Here is a 20750-nt window from a genome sequence, read left to right on the forward strand (position 1 = left end):
GGGTGTAGGACTCTGAAACAATAAGTGTCCTGAAATAAATAACATAGTAATTTACTTGAATCAAAGCAAATGTAAAATTAACGACTTTTCATACCGTGGAGAGCAGACATTAATGAGAGGTAAGAAAATGTGTTTTAAATAGTTGGTTATCTCCTTTAGCAGACTCCTGCAGAACACCTCAGACAAAATGCATTGATATTATAATGCTGTACATATTTATATGAAGAAAGAAATATACCTGTAGCAATAGCAAGTGCAGTTTTTTGCCAGCTTGCTTTGTGTTCAGTGAAGGATAGCTTGCAGTTATGCACAGTTTGTTAACAAACTTTGCAGACATGTAGTGCCATGTGTACTATGAAAGAAAATAATGTGTGCTACCTCACCACGTAACCCAGCCCAAGATGCTTAGGACAAGCTTGGCAATTCTTTGTTGTACAGTATGCAGTTCCAATTTTTAACAAACCTGTTAGTGTGTTTGTTTTTATTTTTGTGCTTTATAAAGGATTTAAAGGAAGGCCTTAACAGTGTGAACAGTATGTGTGCTATGGCCAGACATTTTGCATCACCCAGAAATTTTAGGATTAAAACATCATAATAATAATAATACAAAATAAAACTGAAAAAAATTATGTAAACATAATTTTGATGTTTTAATCACAGAAACTACAAAATTATATCATCTAAGTCTACTGGAAGCTATAATAGTAGTACAGTTTTTCATGTTGGATTTCAAAATGTTACATTTTTGAATTTTTTACAGTTTTTAGTTAAGTATATGTGCAACTATAAAGTGGTATTCAATTCAATATGTTAACATGACATTATTCACCAGGGTTCATTCGACTTTATGAAGCAACATTTTTTGATTTATAGGGTGATACAAAACGTTTGACCATAGCTGTATGCTGTCCCACAGTGCAAAAATTAATTGGTTGATATGCAAGCATTTATGCAATACTTCCAGGTATGTGTTTGTTTGTTTTTAAGGGTAATTTTGGAGAAGTATTCAAAGGAACATTGAGAGACAAAACTCAAGTTGCTGTAAAAACATGTAAAGAAGATCTACCACAGGAGCTAAAAATAAAATTCTTATCAGAAGCAAGGTGAGTGTATATTATATGTGGGTAAACGCTGCATGCAGTGAGAGAGAGGGTTGCCTGTAACTCTTTTTTATAGTTTTTGTTGTTGTTTTTATTAATTTGTTTTTGTTACAGTGGATTATCGTAACAAAGCTATCCACTGTCTAAGAAAACTTTTCAAATTCACCAAGATAACAAAATAAAAAAAAAAAAACATTTTTTAAATAAAAGTAAAAATATTTTTAGGGACATTCCAGACCACCCATTTTCAGTTGCAAATCATTCTAGCTCTAATACGACAAATCACATACAAAAACTACACTGTTCTCTCTTTAAATTGTATTCAAAGTACGTCACACAGGAACTGCACCTTGACACCTTGGGCTTGTTATGTTTATTATGTTTGAATTAATTTTACAGATTGAGTGTAATTATGAGTTAATGATAATTCAGACAGAAAGTGGGATTTCTTTTTTGAAAAATAATCATCTGCGCCTTGTCTTTAAACAGGATACTTAAGCAATACGATCACCCAAATATTGTGAAGTTAATAGGAGTCTGCACACAAAGACAGCCTATTTACATTGTAATGGAACTTGTTCCAGGTAAGGATCTAAAATATGTTTACTGTCTGTGCTTAGAAAGGTAATGTGGTCTGAAACAAACAAAGAATCATTCAGCACAGCCCATAAAATAAAACAAAGAATCATTCAGCACAGCCTATACGATAAAAACTAGATGATAATGTGTAGCTGACATTTGATTTTGTATGTGCTGTTGTATGACTTTAAAGCTATAAATCATCTTTTTTATTATTTGTAACCAAACCAAACACAGTTCAGACAGGACTGTTGTTTATTTTGTTTTGCCATGTTAACTGAAGACTACAGAAACATTAATCTGTCAGACGTGTGGAATTATTTTCATGCATTCTTCCAACTCCATAGTTTTTATAGGTTGTTGGTCCACGGTGCAGGGTCAGTATTGATGTATGTATGGCAGTGAGGCATGCAATTGCACTTCAGTAAGACACACGGCTCCCAGGAGGCTGTGTTAAAACCTTAACCATCTGCAGTGAGGTCTTGATGCTGGAGGTCAAATGTAAAGCTCCCGCTACAATACCTGAGCTGCCCCGTCTTTAATGGTGTCCACTCTTCGCTAGGAAACACAGTTGCCAAATGCAAAGTTCAGATTGCCAGTCCTGTACCTTTTTTTTTTTTGTATCACAGGCTGTATTTAGGTGCATGGAGTAAAGTCATAAATACATTAAACTAAATAAAATGCAATCAGATTGAAAATTAATAAATTGGTTAGATTGGAATATGAGTAGTTAATTTGCCTATTGGACCATAGCAGGACTGCCTAGCAGACCTGGGGTTAATCATAATTATAATTACAATTACAGCACAATTGTTTGCTGTAATTGCAATAGCATTGTTGTTTTGTTCAATTACAATTAGTTACGATTATGCTGCAATGATTACAGTTACACTAAAAAGAAGCAACACACATTAACACGTTTTTTTTATTCTGAATAAGCAAGCAATTGTCACAGGCACAAATACAGAAACATACAATATAACTTACGTTAAAAAAAAAAAAAAAATGGGGTCACCAAAAATGTTTGAAAATACAATTCAACATGATTGAATGACAAACTATAAATGTGTAATTGAACTGTAATCGATCAATTATATGGTATAATTACAATTCCACAGGTGTGCTAATGTTCAGTTACAATTAAACATTACATTGACCCCAGGTCTGCTGTCTAGATTAACATAAAGCAAAATAAAATTATTGTTGCTTTAATATTTAATGTGAACTACTGCACTTGGGTGAAAGCTCTTTGGTTTCAATTTGGGAAGCGTGCCACTGTTCCACAGTTTCAATATGATGTACCGACAGAAATCAGTGACACGTTAGGCGATTTTGAACTCTGCAGTATTGCTGGAATAGTCAAGACTAGCAAAGACCAAACCTACATTTTTTACATACTCTTTTTAGAAAGCTGTGCAAGAAGGAAAGGACAACGACAAAAGAAAGCTGTTCTAGATGTAGCTGGTGTTAAGCAGGTGTTTACTCACCGAGAGCAGTCATTAATTGACATTCCAGTAGGATTTTAACTCCAGTGACACACCGTGCTACCTGGGTGGATAAAACATGCAGAGGATTCAAGCAATCAATCAGTGTTATTTGTATATAGTGTCTTCCCTGTAAAGCATCTCAAAGCGCTGCACACAGCATAAAATGCATCAGCAATTGTTAATACATTTACATGAGATACATTACAAGATACTTTAGAAACAGCATTTAAAAACAAAGCAATTTTTAAGAGAGTCAATACAAACAATTAATTACCAAACTATGAGGTATTTCTAGGGCTTCTGATTTTCAGTGTTTTACCCAACTTTTCTACTCTCCTTTCAAAACTTTAATTGATATCTGTTAAGTCATTCATGTATGTCAGTCACAACTGAGTACATGCTAATAGTAAAATTGATTTTATTTACATTTTTTTTTTTTCTGTGAAACAACTAAATGGGCTTTTAAAAAAACAGAATCTTTATTAATGTAACTAGTTACATATAACAATTGTAATAGTGTGTCTGGCATAAATATTTTATTTTTCATTATAGCTTTAATAAAGATTACTTTTTTTTTATTATAGCTTTAATAAAGATTATTTTTCATTATAGCTTTAATAAAGATATCTTAATTCTTAAAGGTGACTGTAAAATTATTCAATGCTGAAATAATGCAAATAAAGAAATGGTAATATTGGATTCCTTTTTAAACACCTTGCTATAGCAATATAAACCAGACTCAAGAATATTGTATTTATTATATAGTTTTACATTCTAACAATTCGGTTGGCAGGTTGTTAAATTGTTAGGTTAGGTTAAGGGGTCTAAGAGGGTGCAGAGAACTCCAAAGGATTTTTTGTTAAAAAAAAAACAAAACATAAATAAATTAATTTTGTAAACACAAACTTATTGGTCACATGTTTCTGGTAATTCCCAGGCAGGCTAAAATTAGCTGCCCCAGCATTTCTATGATCTATTCTCCAGCTACCACATGCAGTATATTCACAATAACCACTGAGATGTCGGAAACCAATTGTACAAGAAGCTTGATAACAGGGAAACTCAAGCTGTGCAGAAACATTGCTGTGCGTATTGTTTATGCATTCAATTGAAATATCATACATAATTCAAATTTTTCAATGTGTAAAACACCCAATCCGCAGCTTGTGTCCTGCTGATTCCAGGAACAGCTGGGGTTACACCTAGTCTTGAAGGACATTTTGGTCAGTGCAGTTGGTTGAGGGACAGGCCAGTTGCACCGACACCCACTCATTCAATGAATCTTTCAGCTTTCCCTAATTGTTGCTGAATGTTTTACACACAACTTATCTAGGTCTAGTAGATCACATGTCACACTTACTTTCTTGCCAACATATTCTACATTTGTGGCCGATCGTTTGTGTTATTTTGAATAGGATAGCCTTCAGTGTGTGCTTTCAACAGATCGTCTGCTTTTATTTAAAAGTTACCTAACTATACAATTTGCATGAACTGAAACATTTTCCTTAGCCTCAATCTCCAAGACTCAGTATAGATTATCATTATGTTGCAGACCAGCATTCCTGGTAGAGATCCATGTTTGCTTTGTTTTATGCCTATTTTTTTAGGAGGAGATTTCCTTTCCTTTTTGAGGAAGAAAAAAGAAGACCTAAAAACGAAACAGCTGGTGAAATTTGCTTTAGATGCTGCTTTAGGAATGGCTTATCTTGAATTAAAAAACTGTATCCACAGGTAGGAACATCTCTTTAAAACAATGTTTTGCTTTCTTAAAATGTCTCTTCTTTCTATATGTGTTTAAGTTCTGTAACATAATATAAAATGAATTAATGTGCAATGCCAGGTCTGTGGTATACATAACTATGTGGATTTTATATTTCAGTAGAAAAATACAGTTTCAGTCAGGTATGAATCAAGTTTTTTTATCCATTTATATTGAAGTCAAACAGAAACCTGTTTTCCCAGATATTCAAAGCATAAAGCTGGTTTCGCCAAGTTCCACCAAGTTTATTCATATATATATATATATATATATATATATATATATATATATATATATATATATATATATATATATATGTATCAGGTGTAAGTGCACGTGGTTGACTCTTGACTGTTTGGCAAAATTAAATGATAATATTACTTTTCACAGATCACCTCTGTGGAGACGAGTAAAGACTGAAACTTTGTACAAATATATATAGATATTATATATATATATATATATATATATATATATATATATATATATATATATATATATATATATATATGCCTGAGATTTCAAATCTTGCACTTCAAGTGAGTAGAACAGGCTGTGCAGAACAGTAGTTGCTCTGTGCATTGATTGAATAAATTGTAAGCACTTTTCATTTTGGATTCGACAATACAGGGAGTCTGATTTATTTATTTATTTTTTAAACAATCAACTTAAAGGTTAATGTGTGTTTTATGAACATTTAAAATGGCACTACAGTGGACTTGTGCAGCACCCTTTTCTCAGGCAAACCCTTTACTTTGTATTTCACCATTTAACACTAGAACTGCCACGGTTATACTCACAGCTAAAAGCAGTCATTATGACGGTTACATTATAAACATCATCTATACTAAAATGAAACACAAACTATCAGATACAACTGAAAAGCTGTATTCAAGCACATCATATCAAACATCTGCACAGCTAAAACACTGTATTTAAATGAACAGTTAAACATAAATGGCTTTATTTTCTAACTTACCACATATAAAGCACTACTTTAAAAAATTAAAAACTACAATACAATAAACATTTAAAAAGAAGCTAGTGTAAACAGGTGTAGACTGGTATATGTACATAAAAAACTATAAAAACAAAAGTCAGTTTTAATTTAAAATGAAAGCATGTTTTCTCTTGTGTGTGTGTGTGTGTGTGTCACAGAATCCAGGTTGAGCTGCTGCAGCCTGCTGCTTTGTAGTTTTCTGATCGAAATGTTTCTGCAAAGCACTGTGGCTTCAAGATGAAATCTCCCCTACTGATATTTTCCCTGGTGCATTCCTTGTACAAAACGAAGGAATTGATGGCTGCCAGGTCCAGTAGAGATAACAACAGGCTTGTATATACAAATAAAATAGAATGTTGTAGGTTGCACAAAATAAAACCATGTATTGTAAAAGACAGTCAAAGGTAGAAGGGATTATAACTTTATTTATATTTTTGTGATCCTGCCTTTCAAACGCCATTAGGGTATTTAATACATGCATTTAGGAAAAGTCAAGAACGGACAACCACAGATCTTTCACACACTCAGAGTAATTTACATTTTAAAAGTGAAAATGTTGAACTGTAAAAATTACTGCTGCGGTGGTTCTAGTGTTAAGAAATGTTAACTGCACTTCCTGATTATTTAGCACTGTGTGCTGTGCTTTACCTTTTGAATTTGAAACATGCCTAATTGTAAACGTAATCTGTCTAGTTAGTGTTAAAAATATTACAGTAATATTGCTTGTTATTTCACCCATCTTGAGTCAACGCCCCTACCCCCCCTTTTGTCTTAACATCAACAATACACCCCCTATGACAGGGGGCCCGGTCTTAGTATATATATATTATATATATATTATATATAGATATATATATATTATATAAGTATATAATATATATAGATATGACAGTATGTAAGATAGTGTGTAAAATATAAATGTTTTTTGTTCATGTCACACCGGAAGGGGTGTGGGTAATTCACTGACTAGGAGACAGACAGGTGTACTTGAAAACACCACACAGGTGCCCAGTTTTATTTTCAAACAGTTCTTGCTTTTTCCGGCAGAGGGCACTGTTGACCGTGGGCTGCCTATCAACGATGATAGACAGCACCACGGAAATACCACAGCTGGTACGTGAACAGCAAGTGCACTCGCAGGTGCTCAAAGAAATAATAATGAAAACAGAAGGCGAAAAGAACAGTGGAAAATAAAACAGTAATAAAACTACAAATAAAAGGTGCTGCACTCGGCAGCGTTATCCCGGTCATCGCTACCCGCACGACCCGGATCACCGTCCTACTCTGTAGGCTAACTAGCCTGTTCTGTCACAATACGCCGGGGTCTGCCCAAGGGTTACCCGCTCTCTCTGTCTCGCTATGAAACTCTTTGTTTCGCCTGATTCCCGGTCCTGGATCAGTGCTCCCGCACTCTCGTAGCGTCTAAGTGGGCAGACCTGAGGAAACAACGGAGCGTTAATTTATAGGGCTAACAATCTCCCAAGACGCGCCTCTCAGCCATTCAGAGAGGGGGAAAGTCTACACACCCACTTTCCCACCTCCCTGTGTCACTGCCATGACTCACAGGCGGTTGTTGGACGACTGCCGCCCTCTTCCTGCAGCCCGTGAACACGCCAGCAGAGTCAGCACAGATCTCTCCCTGTTACAACAGTTTTTTTGTAAATATAATGTGATCTTACCTGTATTCAGGCTGCGATGAGCAGAGGAAAAATGCCTGCTGTTCCCACCTCTACCAGCAGAGGGAGAGTGCCTGCTGGTTCCGTCTCCAGCGTCAGTGGGAATAGCCCCGCTTGCTCGAGGGCCACCACTGAGGGAGATCTGGGACTGGCTGATGGACCCTTCAGGGGGCATGAAAAGAGACCTCCCAAAGGTGATTAACCTGCTGTGGGCTCGAAATGGGGAGCGTTGGGAAACCTGGGAACAGCAACACCACCCAGTGTCCCTCCGAGACATAGCAGCCATGGTGCTCAACTACCTGGCTGCAGATATGAGGGGTCCCGCCATCTCTGGTCTCATCAGGAGAAGTCCCACCACTGTCTCCAGCACCAGACAGAGGAGCCAACGCTGCTGTCTCCAGCACGAGGAGAGCCGCACCAGTCCCCTGCAAGTGAGGGAGAGCCGCACCAGTCCCCTGCAAGTGAGGGAGAGCTGCACCAGTCCCCTGCAAGTGAGGGAGAGCCTCCGTCACCAGGAGACTACACGCCACTCCCACCTCTGTCGCCAGGAGACTACACGCCTCTTCCACCACCAGGAACGGAGCAGCAGGAGCTTCCTTTACCTCCACCACCTCAACCGTCAGGAGCAGAAGCAGCGGGAGCTGCCTCTGTCTCCACCACCTCAACCGTCAAGAGCAGAGCAGCAGGATCGGCCTCTGCCTCCACCGCCAGGAGCAGAACAGCAGGAGCTGCCTCTGCCTCTGCCACCTCCACCAGCAGAGGGTGAATGCCTGCTGGGTCACTTTCCACCAGCAGAGGGTGAACGCCTGCTAGGTCCCTTTACACTAGCAGAGGATGAATGCCTGCTGGTATCACTTCCCCAACCATCAGGGGGAGAAGAGCTGGAGCTTTCTCTCCGTCCATCACCATCAGGGGGAGAGGAGCAGGAGCTGCCTCTCCCTTCACCAGAAGGAGGACCAGGACTGGATGCTGGCGGTTCTCAGCAGCCCTTGCACAGGCTGCTGAGGGAAGCACGGGGAAGAACCACCCAGCAGCAGTGAATGAGAAAAGGGCCAAAACCTGCACCCCAGCTTGTCCTGACTCCCCGCACATCATTGCTCGGGGATGCCTGCAAGACACTGCACAAGGATGCCTTCACGTCATCACTCTGGGATGCCTGCCTGGATGTCAGATTTGAGTCACTGATCAGTTTACACTGATACATTTGTTTAGTTACAGATAATTATATTATTCATTTAAATAGAGTATTTGAAAACTGCATTATTATAACTATAGTCATCACAGAAATTGCCTATACTGTTGGCTCAACAAATTAATTCTAGCAAGGTAAAATGCATTGAGAATTTATAGTACCGTATGTAAGGTACTGAGCTGTTGCAAGGAGTGGTAGTTTGCACATGCTGGGGAATTAGAACAAGAGAGATGTACAGGATAATAATCTGTTGGAATACAGCTTAAGAGTTTGCAAGAATGTGCTAAAATACTTGTTAATTCATGCAACAATCTTACTGCAGACTGAACAAAGCCCTATCTGTTCCCATCGGTCACTACTGTGTACTGCTACTATTTTTTCTGAAAAATGTAATCTATTTAAATTTATCAGAAGTGTAATTGGATTATCTGTTCTAAGTCGTGTAAACACAAAGTGTAGTTTTCAGAAAATTTTCCATGTAGTTTTCAAAAAATTGTCCGATTTCAGTTTTTAGAATACATTAGTTTTCTGAAAACTTGATGTCATGTAAACATGCTGTTTGACTGTCTAAGCTTTGGTTCATTCCAGTTTAAGTTGACCATGGTAGGTTGCTCGACCCTGTAACATTTTTAGTTGGAAATCCCTTGAAAAATAATGTCAAAGGTCATCAAGTGAGACCTCTTTCTCAATACTATGTGGTTAATGTATAATCAATCAAAATAGAGGAAACTCCAGAATCTGGTCCACTGGAATGTCGTCTTTGCAACAGTTTCCTTTATTGGTTGACGTTGGTGGTTCCCAGTTAACTGGTAAATAGTTCATCTTAAACAATGTATTAACACAGCCAATGAAGATGGAAAGATGTCTGCATGGTACCGTGCTTCTAAACTACAAATTGGTTAACCGAATAAATGAAGTGATTGTCGGGACGGTCGCATAACCGTCCCCTGATCCCAGTCAATCTTGCCATTTTGTTTTGATCAAAGCTGATTGTCTTGTGGTGCAGTGAAGTATGGTGGTCGAGCTTTAGGGATTTGATGCATTTGTTCAGCAAATTCTGCCTTTTAATCCTGTCTGAGATTATGGGTCTTGCTTTCGAACAAGCTCTTTTGAGATAAGGCCAGACTCGAGATGAATAAGTTATGTGTTATGCCCTGTCATTTCTGGGTTCCATAACAAAGTGCAAATAGATGTACTCGAAGATACTGGAACTCAGAGCACTGCTCTTGATCCATTTGTCTGTTCAGATAAGTATTGCCATTTTATCTTGATTGTTTTTCCAGTACTAATCTTGCCCTTTTCATAAAAACAGAGGTGCCAAAAGTAATCTTGGAAAGGTCGTTGCGCTAAATAAACAACAGTCTTTATTTACCTGAAGTTAAAGTGATAAGAAAAGGGGGGGGGGGGGGGGGACAGACAGGTCTTTAAGTTTGCCAGTTTTACATTTTTTATTGTTAGATTAGATATTGGTCAACAGTTTTGTATGTATGTATGCATGTATATTTTGTTAATTTCCCTAGTAACTGCAGTTTTGCTCCTATGTATTTTTTTTTTTTTTTTTTTTTTTTTTTTTTTTTTTTGTGAGCTCAGAGGCCTTTTCATGGCAACAGTTGATGACTTTGCGGGAGTTTCTAAATTGTAGTCTAAAGAAAATCTAATTATGTTCAGTCAGGCAAATTTAATTTAAAGATGAACCACTGATCATTTGCTTTTCATGAGAAGATTGTTATTATCATATATATTATAGTTTGTATTATTGTTGTTCTTTGTGTTCAGCATTTTTTGCAGTATCTATAGTGGACAGCTAGGAGGTTAAATGATGAACACAATTTTATCAAAATAAAAGTAGATTGAAAACAGTGGATTGTTTTTATTGATTTGTATCATCTCAGATTTTAAATTCTCTCAAAGGACCTTTTTTTTTTTTTTTTTTTTTAATTTAAGTTCAGCGCACTAATAACTATACTTGTGGTCACATTTAAAATGAGCTGGTATTGTGTACAGTAACAGCAAAAACACTTAATTGGTGACAGGCTGTGGGGGGCTCAGGTGTGATACTGACTCTAAAAATAGATTTGTGGTGTCTGGTCAAATGTGATGGTTATACTTTTTTTCATCCCCTTTTCATATAATAAAGGTTATTTGTCATATTAGCCTTGGGACATGACAGACACCATTTCTTAGCCTGGAATAACAGCTTTAGTTGTCAAAGATGATTAACTTCAAAGCATGCTTAAATAATACTGTACAGTAAAACAAATGGCATTACTGCCAGCCAATTAATCATCAAGCAAGATTACTGTATGTTTAGTAGGACTGTGTCTCGACAGTTCAGCACGATACAATATTTATCACGAAACAGTAAGTACGTGTGTTTACTGTTGCAAAAGTATTGTCCATTTGCAAACGTTTCGGTCAACTAAAATTCACAACAAGTTTTGTATTTCAAATTACAAATTATGTAAGTAATATTACAAAAACAAAGGTTTTGGAAACCATATTATTTTTACCAGTTTTTCTAAATCAGATTTTTTTTTTTTTTTTTTTTTTTTTTTTTAAAAACAGTTCACTAAGTGCAGATTAATTTTAAACCAAACAGTTGAACGCTGCCCTTTCTGCCTTGGAAAGCTCATGCACAACCTCTTACTGTAAAATGTTGTTTTAATTTAGGAACAACTGTATCAGTATAAATACAAGGAACGGTAGGAAGAGAGTACCTTGGCTCCAAAATATGTATCATTTATCCGAGCCCTTTGTTTTCCACATTAGGGATGTTTGTCTTTATGAAGTGGACCTAGTGCTTTCAGTGTAGGTTGTATTGTACATTGTAGGCATTTTAACAGATGCTTGTGATGTTGCTGTCTATTAATGGAGATGATGGTGAAGATGATCCTAAACTAATGCACTGACGTTCTGGTGGTGTCATGTTAAATGAGAGCTCGGATTTGTTGTATTCCATCATTAATTCAGCAGAGCACCGTGGTTTTTACTTGTAGTCTTTCAATTGATTTAAATTAAAATAATCTTTTCATACACCTGTTATGGTTCACTGTGCGACCCCAATCTGCACGCCCCTAATGTTTAGAGCCAATGCAGTGGCATGCACATGTGAAATATTGGATTTTTTTAAAGGGGGAGAGGGAGAAAAATAGGAAAGAGGAAAACTGAAGGATATATAAAAATGAGGTGTATACTAATGAGAAAGCTTTAACTTTACTCTCTTACTCTTACCTGACTAAAGAAACCCATCCTAAAAGAAAAATAGTTTTTCTGCTTATGTGCAGCAATTGCTACTCTTATTAATTTGCTTTACAATTCCCTATCTTAGGGCACAGATATGTGGTAAATGATGGCAAAGCTGCTCTGTAAGAATTTGATAACCTGTTGCTGCCTGGAATGGGTAGAGAAATGCTGAAGTAGAGAGACACACTATTCAAGACATGTGCTAGGATATCTACAAGGCGATAACATCATGAAGAATCACACAATATTGAACTTCCTACTGACAGTCATGAGTAAGGACCTGTGGAAATTGTCTTTAAAATTCACGGCAATGTCACGGGTGAAATGTGGTATTTCGTGGAATGTGCACGGAAATATGTTATAAATTACATGTACAGATTATTATTTTTTTAAACAACAAATATACATATAAAAGCACTGACATCAAAGTTATTCAAGCACTTTACAATAGCTTGTGAAACGGTGTTGTAATTAACAGCCTGTAGGTAAAGTGTATCTGCAGGTCAGTTTTCAGCTCTAGTACGTCAGGTGCATGCCTCACCATTTAGGTCTTGCAAAACAAATACAATGTGTAACCCATACTCATCTAAGGCATCAGTCGACTCATCAGTGACCACTGACAAGTAACCATACTGTTTTACCAATTCCATAATCTTCTGCTTGTCATGCTCTTTGGGTAAGTATTCACGTCTCAGCTAGACTGATGAAGGAATCGCTCCACTGTTTGCTACACTGTCTGAACAATTTCCGTAACTTTTGGTTGTCCAGTTTTTCAAAAGGGATATTTGCGCAAACAAATGCCTGTCAGGTGAAAATGTAATAAGTGGACTTTTGGAATATGGACGTGTGGCAAAGTGCCCTGCCCCTGGGCTATTTATTTGTGTTGTATGTTGCGTGTAGTGTGTTAATGTTGGCGTATTGTAGTTGGTACATGGGATATAATATGGGTTACGAGCACGAGTGTTTAAAATGTATATTTGTATTTAGGCACGAGGATTGCACAGCACTTCACGTGCAGGTAAAATGTAATAATATGCGAGCACGAGGAATTGCACTTTATTAATTCATGTGCAGTTGTACCGAGACTCCAATTGAATGATTGATTAGCAATCGAGCCACGATACAGCTGCATAAAAGCAGCATGTTTTCACTCAGTCGGGGTTGTGTGTTCATGAGTGGAGAATGGGTGTGGAGAGGAGAGAATTAAAAACAAAGAAAGGAAATATAATGAGTGCTGGAAGCACCAGCACCGTACCTGTTTTGTGTTCTGTGTTCGTCCACCCTGTCTGTTAATGTCTATTCGTTTTGTTAGTCTGTTTAATTTTGGCCTCAAGTGCCATGTCCTGTTTTGTTGTGCTGTTTTTTGTTTAAATCTTTTATTTAGTTTATTAAAAACTGAGCGCAACCAAGCGCTCAGCTTCACCAAACTCTGTCTCTGTCTGTCCTGTGTTATTGTTTCGGGTCTGACGTCACCACCAGCCAGCCTTGTGACAGGACGTCACTGTTTTTTGTTTCTTTGTAATTAAAGCAGTCGCAGTACTGCTGTGGATTTCCGCCTTTCTCTTTTGGTGAATATTTGAATCTAAATCAAATGCCAGTCAACAGACGTGTTTCGCTAGTGATCTACAGTAACATTGCAGGACATACAGAAGAGCTTACCTCCATCGCTGTGTAAACTCCTGCTGGATGCTGCTTTATGGGATCTGTTGCAGACACATTTTTAGCCTTTTTAGAGACGTCCATGTTCTTGTTTACAGTGTGTAGTATTTTAATTTCCCGCTTAGATTGCATACAGTGACATGACAATCTCTGCACAGCACTGTGTGCATGGCGAATATTACACACAGGCACACATCAGAGCTGTACAGTTCCATTAATGTGATCATTTTTTTGTATGTATGAAATACAAATAATTATGAAATTATTTTTATTTCTTAAGAATATTGTAAAAATTGCAGTATTGGGCTATTTCACGATTTCCGCGCAGCCTGTAAAATGTCGATTTTCACAGGGCCCTAGTCATGAGCATATTGCCCTTTTAGCCACGCAGTCAGTGTCAATTTGACATATGTACTAGTCCTCTGTCATAAATTGGATGCAGTGATGCTTACATTATTTTTTTTTTATTTTTTCAGCTTAGACTGAAATTGAAATCCTGTTTAAAGTGCACACAAGATAGTGAGTGCTTGCTACCACTGTCAGCCAGCAAAAGCCTATGTATGTTGTGTGATTGTGCACACAAGAACCAAAGAACCAAGCGTTTTCCAAAGAGATGCTACCCCAGGACCAAGGTTTTTATTGGCTGTATTTGACAATCTTTGTATACAGATTCACAAAAAATCTAGTTTTTTACAGTATCATCTTGGAATTGGTATCTGTTTTTCAGAACAATCTGGGGAACATTATAAAGTACTTACAGAAACCATAAAAGTTTTGTTTTGTTTTTTCAACATGATATTTAGTTTTTTGTTTAAAAAAATAAAATAAACTAAGTCTGTTTTATTATTATCTGTTCTGCTTAGAGACACATGTATAAAATGTGTTATTCTATGACCTGAGGGACCTTAAAATACTTCCTAAAAGTTTTGTTGAAAAATATTGGTATTTGGGCAAGTTACATAGACATTGTAACCTGCGTGATTGTAATTGCATAACAAACATTTATTCGCATTGTCTTTATAAGCAGTAATATTTATAAATAAGGTAGTTCTTCATTTCATTATTGTCAGTAATAAGGAAAAAGCAACGTACCTAATAAATACAGTTCATGAAATCTGCTTATATCCACTCCTTTCTTGATATATATAAATATTGTAAAAGTGTCAAACATCGGATTTACAGTGTTTTTTCCAGGTTTTTTTTTTTTTTTTTTAACGGGTTCCTCTCATTTGTTTCTGTGTGCTGCTGTAAACTATCTTTGAAAATGACCATCTCAGAGACAAGCAAAAAAAACAAAAAAAAACAGGCAGTGCAATTAATTCCCTGCCCTATCCAATGATATGCATTAACAAGCTATACTGCAAAGTATAGTGGCCCAGTAAGACAAAGTAATGAAGTGTGTTTTTTATCGTGATTACCTGATCACGGGCCCAGAATGACACTTCAGTATGATTTGCGTTTACACAATCACGACCCTTTTAAAGGATTAACAAAGAGTTCTACACTCACTGGGTGAAACATTACTGTGTAAAATACAAAAAATGAACAGGTTGATTCCATCATTGTTGCAAATCTGCTACACGTATTGATGTTTAAGATATGAAGTGGCAGCCTCTCCTGTGCCCCTGACAAAGGAATTTTGATTTCCTCCAGTTGCCTGCTTTAAAAACTATAATCCCAACATGTGCCTGTAAGTGGAAGAAATGTGTTTATCATTTATATATGGGATGGGTCACAGTTTTTTATCATGATTTAATTTAACCTTCCTTATGGCAGTATTATTGTAAAATGTTTATAATTTCATGCCCCAGTTAAACTGTTATTTAACACATTGAGATTTTAATAAAAGTATGTATATTAGCAGTTACATCTGCAAATATACAATTAAGGAGGCTATATTAGGACATCTTCTCCATCCTGAAATGGAGACCCTGAACAAAAGCCATATCATAATTGTGCTTAACAGCCCGGGAAAGATCTTTGCTGTTGGAGAATTCAGAGAGAAAGGCATTCAACATTGCATAATGAGGCAGCCGAGAAGCACATACAAGAGCCTACATCAGGGGGGCCTACATTTTATTTATTTATTTATTTATTTATTTATTTATTTAGCATGTATTATAGCGCCTTTAACCAAGATGCTTTACAAATTTTAAGAATTTTGTACAAAATGAAAAAATGGGTGAAGAAAGAGGTTAAGAATATTGGGGTAGGGTGAGTACATAAAAAGATGTAGAGATATATTCATCATTAAGCATGTTCTCCTTTTTTTGTTGGTTTTAGTTTAATTAATCAATGGGTGATATTGACAAAACATTTAACTGATTTTATATAAATATGATTTATAATAATAATCATCATTTTGTCTATTTGATTTAATAGACATATTATTTTGATTTAAATAAAGATTAATGGTCATAACATTTTTCTAGACTCGTGATATTGCTTTCAAAACCAACAACTACTTTGCATTATAATGATTTATCACTTTATTTCTCTGACATAATAAACAGCAGTATTAAAGAATGAAACATTCTGCAATTTATACCTACATTTTGTGGAGTTTCCCCTGATGGTTTAACCTAACAGATGGTGAAGCTTCCCTGTAAAATGGGTTATATACTGTTCTGCAAAGAACAGATGCTTAATCTGGTAAATTATGAAGAGGTGCTAGTGATACTTTATGAAAGATGTAGTGGGTTGTTTATTTGACATAATCATTCTATAGCTATAAATGAGAATATCAAGGTGCTTAAAGGGTTTTGGTCTGGTGTTTTGTTTCTTCAAGGAAATCTGTTTAGAAGTAATTATATATTTATTTATTAGGTTATTGGTTATATTAACACTGTGATGGATATTATAGGTCACCCTGGTGCCTAGCGTTTAAAGTGGTTCAAAAAAAGTGCCAGTATGCGTGGGGGCAGGGGGCAAAGTTGAAATATAGTATTGCTTTGTACTAATCAACAAAGCACCAACACACATGTAAAAACATAAAATTCCAATAACCAACACACAGATATGTCAAAATGGACAAAACCAGGTAAACAACTTATTCAATTCCTTATCCATAAGCAAAATCCAGACATAATAATTAAGCATAATCTGACAGTTAAAAGGCTAAAGATTTGTCCTGTTCTCTCCACGTGCACCTGCATACTCTACAACTAGGCTTTTGTACTGCAGCATATTACAGTTAACTGGACTTAATGCTGGGGACAGGTTAACATGCTGTGATTGAAACAGGATTTGATAGATTTTTTCCAGAACAGATTTACAAGCACCAAAGTAATATGAAAATGTCTGAAGGTGTTTTTTTTTTTTTTTTCACTTACATATTCACTTGTCTGTAAGAACATGATATTCTCCGCTATACTGCAGCAAGCTAATCCGTGCACTTTTCTTTACAATGCAGCCATGTTGCAATCTTGACAAAACAGGGCGGTTTTGTGGCGGAATGCAAATGTTTGTTTTTTTGTTACACACGGCAGATAAAACCAGTATACTGTAATAATTAATAAAATAAAAGCAGAGGTAACCAATTTGATATAATTTCATTAAACCACACCACACTAGTTCACACTCCAGTTTGTGGCATTTCTCGGCTCAGTGTCTCACTACTAAAAACGAAATGAATTTTACTTGCACCAGTTCCAACAAGAACAGAAGAACTCAACAAAGCCTCAGATAGGCTAGAGCGAATGTCAGTCTCAGTGACTATTTGTAAATGAGTGGAGGGAATTCCTGTCAATCAACCCATGATAACTCAAGTTGTTAACTAAGTTGATTCAGGTAATTCTGTTGATGGAAAACAAGATCTGTATTTTGCATCAATAGTAAGACTTTATTTTTTGCCGGTATGGCATACAGCCAATTTTTTTTTTTTTTTTTTTTTTTACCTGTATGCATAACGGCGCATACCGCCCTACTTTAACCACTGCTGGTGCCAGAGTTGAAGATGTGATTGACAGAGTAGATCGGGTCTACTCGATCTACTCTGTCTACTCTTCTTTGCACTCTAGAAAGAGTGCAAAGAAGAGCGACCAGAATTATTCCAGGCTTAAAAGGCATGTCATATGCAGACAGGCTAAAAGAATTGAATCTGTTCAGTCTTGAACAAAGAAGACTACGTGGCGACCTAATTCAAGCATTCAAAATTCTAAAAGGTATTGACAGTGTCGACCCAAGGGACTTTTTCAGCCTGAAAAAAGAAACAAGGACCGGGGGTCACAAATGGAGTTTAGACAAAGGGGCATTCAGAACAGAAAATAGGAGGCACTTTTTTACACAGAGAATTGTGAGGGTCTGGAATCAACTCCCCAGTAATGTTGTTGAAGCTGACACCCTGGGATCATTCAAGAAGCTGCTTGATGAGATTTTGGGATTAATAAGCTACTAACAACCAAACGAGCAAGATGGGCCGAATGGCCTCCTCTCGTTTGTAAACTTTCTTATCTCACAAATGGGGCAGGTACAGAACCAACAGTGATTTTCCAGGCTCAGAAGAGGGAGGTCATGCTTTTTGAGGTTGTTGCAGCTTGTGTAGATGATGGCAACACTTATGATATACTGCATCTTGATTTTCCATAAGCCTTTGACAGACTGGTCATGTGACCTACACATGCAATGGTCAATGTGAACTAGAACTCCTCCCCCATCCCTATTTTTGGGGGGAATTTCAAGGTTATATGATTTTTAACGATTCTTCTATTTTCCTCGCTGCCACAATGTCTGAGCATAAGAGACATGGCTTCAACCCCCACTGGGAAGCGTTTCAAACCATCTTCACAAAGTCCTTCAGAGGTCTGTATTGCTGACACCATTTCCCAAGCGTTGACCAAGCAACACAAATCCCTTGAGGCAGTCGTCTCTAAGGCCGTAAATGGTGCAATGGATGAATGAAAGTTTCTCTACAGGAGACCAGAGAAACGGTACCAGTGTGAATTTCAATTCCGTCCTACAGTGCAAAAATCAACATGATGGCAATTTAATGTAACTTTACTACAAAACCCAGAGTTTGTTGCCCAGTTTAAAATTAAGCAAGTAGAATTTTTAGAAATTAACAGGAGCACAGTGAACAACCCAGATATGGTTTGGGAGGCTACAGAAGGATTCATAAGAGACGATACGTCTTCTTTTGCTTCTCCTGTAAAGGCAGGCAGCAAAGTTTTGGATGACCTGGAGTAGATGGATAGCAGAGGCAGGGACGCCGGCCAGGAGGGAGTTGCAGTAATCAAGATGGGACAAAATTGTTGAAGCATACTGTGACAATGACGGCTGTAGTGGAGACGTCAGACCAGAAGAAACACACAGTACTGCGAGATGAAATGATAAATGGATGTGCTGCTGTGCGGTTTATTATAAAATAAATCAGTACAAAAAAAACAGGACACAGCACTGGCAGCCAAAACAGAGAGAAACAAAAACAAACTACACAGACAAACACGGTGAGCTGAAATTATGATTTACTTTACGTTGATACTTTCTCCTCTCCACACCCGTTCTCCATTCACGAACACACAACCCCGAAAAAAATATATCACATTAACAGAACTGTTCAGCTCTGCTGTGTGCCTGTGTGTAATATTCGCCATGCACACAGTGCTGTGCAGAGATTGTCATGTCACTGTATGCAATCTAAGCGGGAAATTAAAATACTACACACTGTAAACAAGAACATGGACGTCTCTAAAAAGGCTAAAAATGTGTCTGCAGCAGATCCCGTAAAGCAGCATCCAGCAGGAGTTTACACAGCGATGGAGGTAAGCTCTTCTGTATGTCCTGCAGCGTTACTGTAGATCACTAGCGAAACACATCTTGACTGGCATTTGATTTAGATTCAAACATTCACCAAAAGAGAAAGATGGAAATCCACAGCAGTACTGTGACTGCTTTAATTACAAAGAAACAAAAAACAGTGACGTCCTGTCACAAGGCTGGCTGGTGGTGACGTCAGAGCCGAAACAATAACACAGGACAGACAGAGACGTACAGTTTGGTGAAGCTGAGCGCTTGGTTGCGCTCAGTTTTTAATAAACAAAATAAAAGATTTAAACAAAAAACAGCACAACAAAACAGGACATGGCACTTGAGGCCAAAATTAAACAGACTAACAAAACGAATAAACATTAACAGACAGGGTGGACGAACGCAGAACACAAAACAGTTACGGTGCTGGTGCTTCCAGCACTCGTTATATTTCCTTTCTTTGTTTTTAATTCCTCTCCACACCCGTTCTCCACTCATGAACACACAATCCCGAGTGAGTGAAAACATGCTGCTTTTATGCAGCTGTATCGTGGCTCGATTGCTAATCAATCATTCAATTGGAGTCTCGGTACAACTGCATGTGAATTAATAAAGTGCAATTCCTCGTGCTCGCATATTATTACATTTTACCTGCATGTGAAGTGTTGTGCAATCCCCGTGCCTAAATACAAATATATATTTTAAACACTTGTGTTACACAGATGCATTTATATCCCGTGTACCCATGATTATACACCAACATTAACACACTACATGTAACATACAACACAAGTAAATACCCCAGGGGCGGGGCACTTTGCCACACAGACACAAAAGAATAATTACACCCGAGCTGATGAAGAAAAACCGCGAGCCGCCAGGGCAGAGCTTAATGATTTATTGCAGCGATAGGTAGAATTTATTATGCATGGAGTTAATATTACAAAAATATTATTTTCACGGCAGTAAACCCAGCTGATTACTTGGACTGCAATTGAAGCAAAGTGAATCTCGAGCTAGTGTAACGTTCCGTTTTTTTGTTTTTTTTTCTGTTAAATGAGGTGGCATGTGCTAATTTCTTGCAAAATCTGACCCTTCCAAAACTATCTGAGGTAGTCAGCAGAATTAGACAAAGCCCTCTCTCTGGATGAGTTAAAAATGGCACTGGAGAGTGCTAAAAAAGGCAAAACCCCAGGACTTGACGGCATCCCGTTGGAACTGTTGTTGTTTTGGGACATACTCTGCCCAATCTGGCTGGACACAATACACTCATTTCATCATGATCTAGATACTGCTGTAATTTCTCTGAT

General features: G+C 37.2%; 1 protein-coding gene across 4 annotated transcripts in view; it reads left to right on the plus strand.

The window, feature by feature from the left end:
* The window catches only part of fer (fer (fps/fes related) tyrosine kinase), a 105712-nt gene that overhangs the window by 62367 nt on the left and 22595 nt on the right, over positions 1 to 20750 (plus strand). For 3 of the 4 annotated variants that reach the window (XM_041231452.1, XM_041231460.1, XM_041231470.1), the window contains 3 exons: positions 988 to 1103; positions 1590 to 1684; positions 4774 to 4897. In XM_041231452.1, coding sequence (XP_041087386.1) covers positions 988 to 1103; positions 1590 to 1684; positions 4774 to 4897 — 335 coding nt within the window. Of the gene's footprint in view, positions 1 to 987; positions 1104 to 1589; positions 1685 to 4773; positions 4898 to 14171; positions 14343 to 20750 lie in introns of those variants that run through there. The other variant, XM_041231479.1, reaches the window with a different exon arrangement.

Source organism: Polyodon spathula, chromosome 2 (genome assembly GCF_017654505.1).
Source record: "Polyodon spathula isolate WHYD16114869_AA chromosome 2, ASM1765450v1, whole genome shotgun sequence".
Classification (NCBI taxonomy): Eukaryota; Metazoa; Chordata; class Actinopteri; order Acipenseriformes; family Polyodontidae; genus Polyodon; species Polyodon spathula.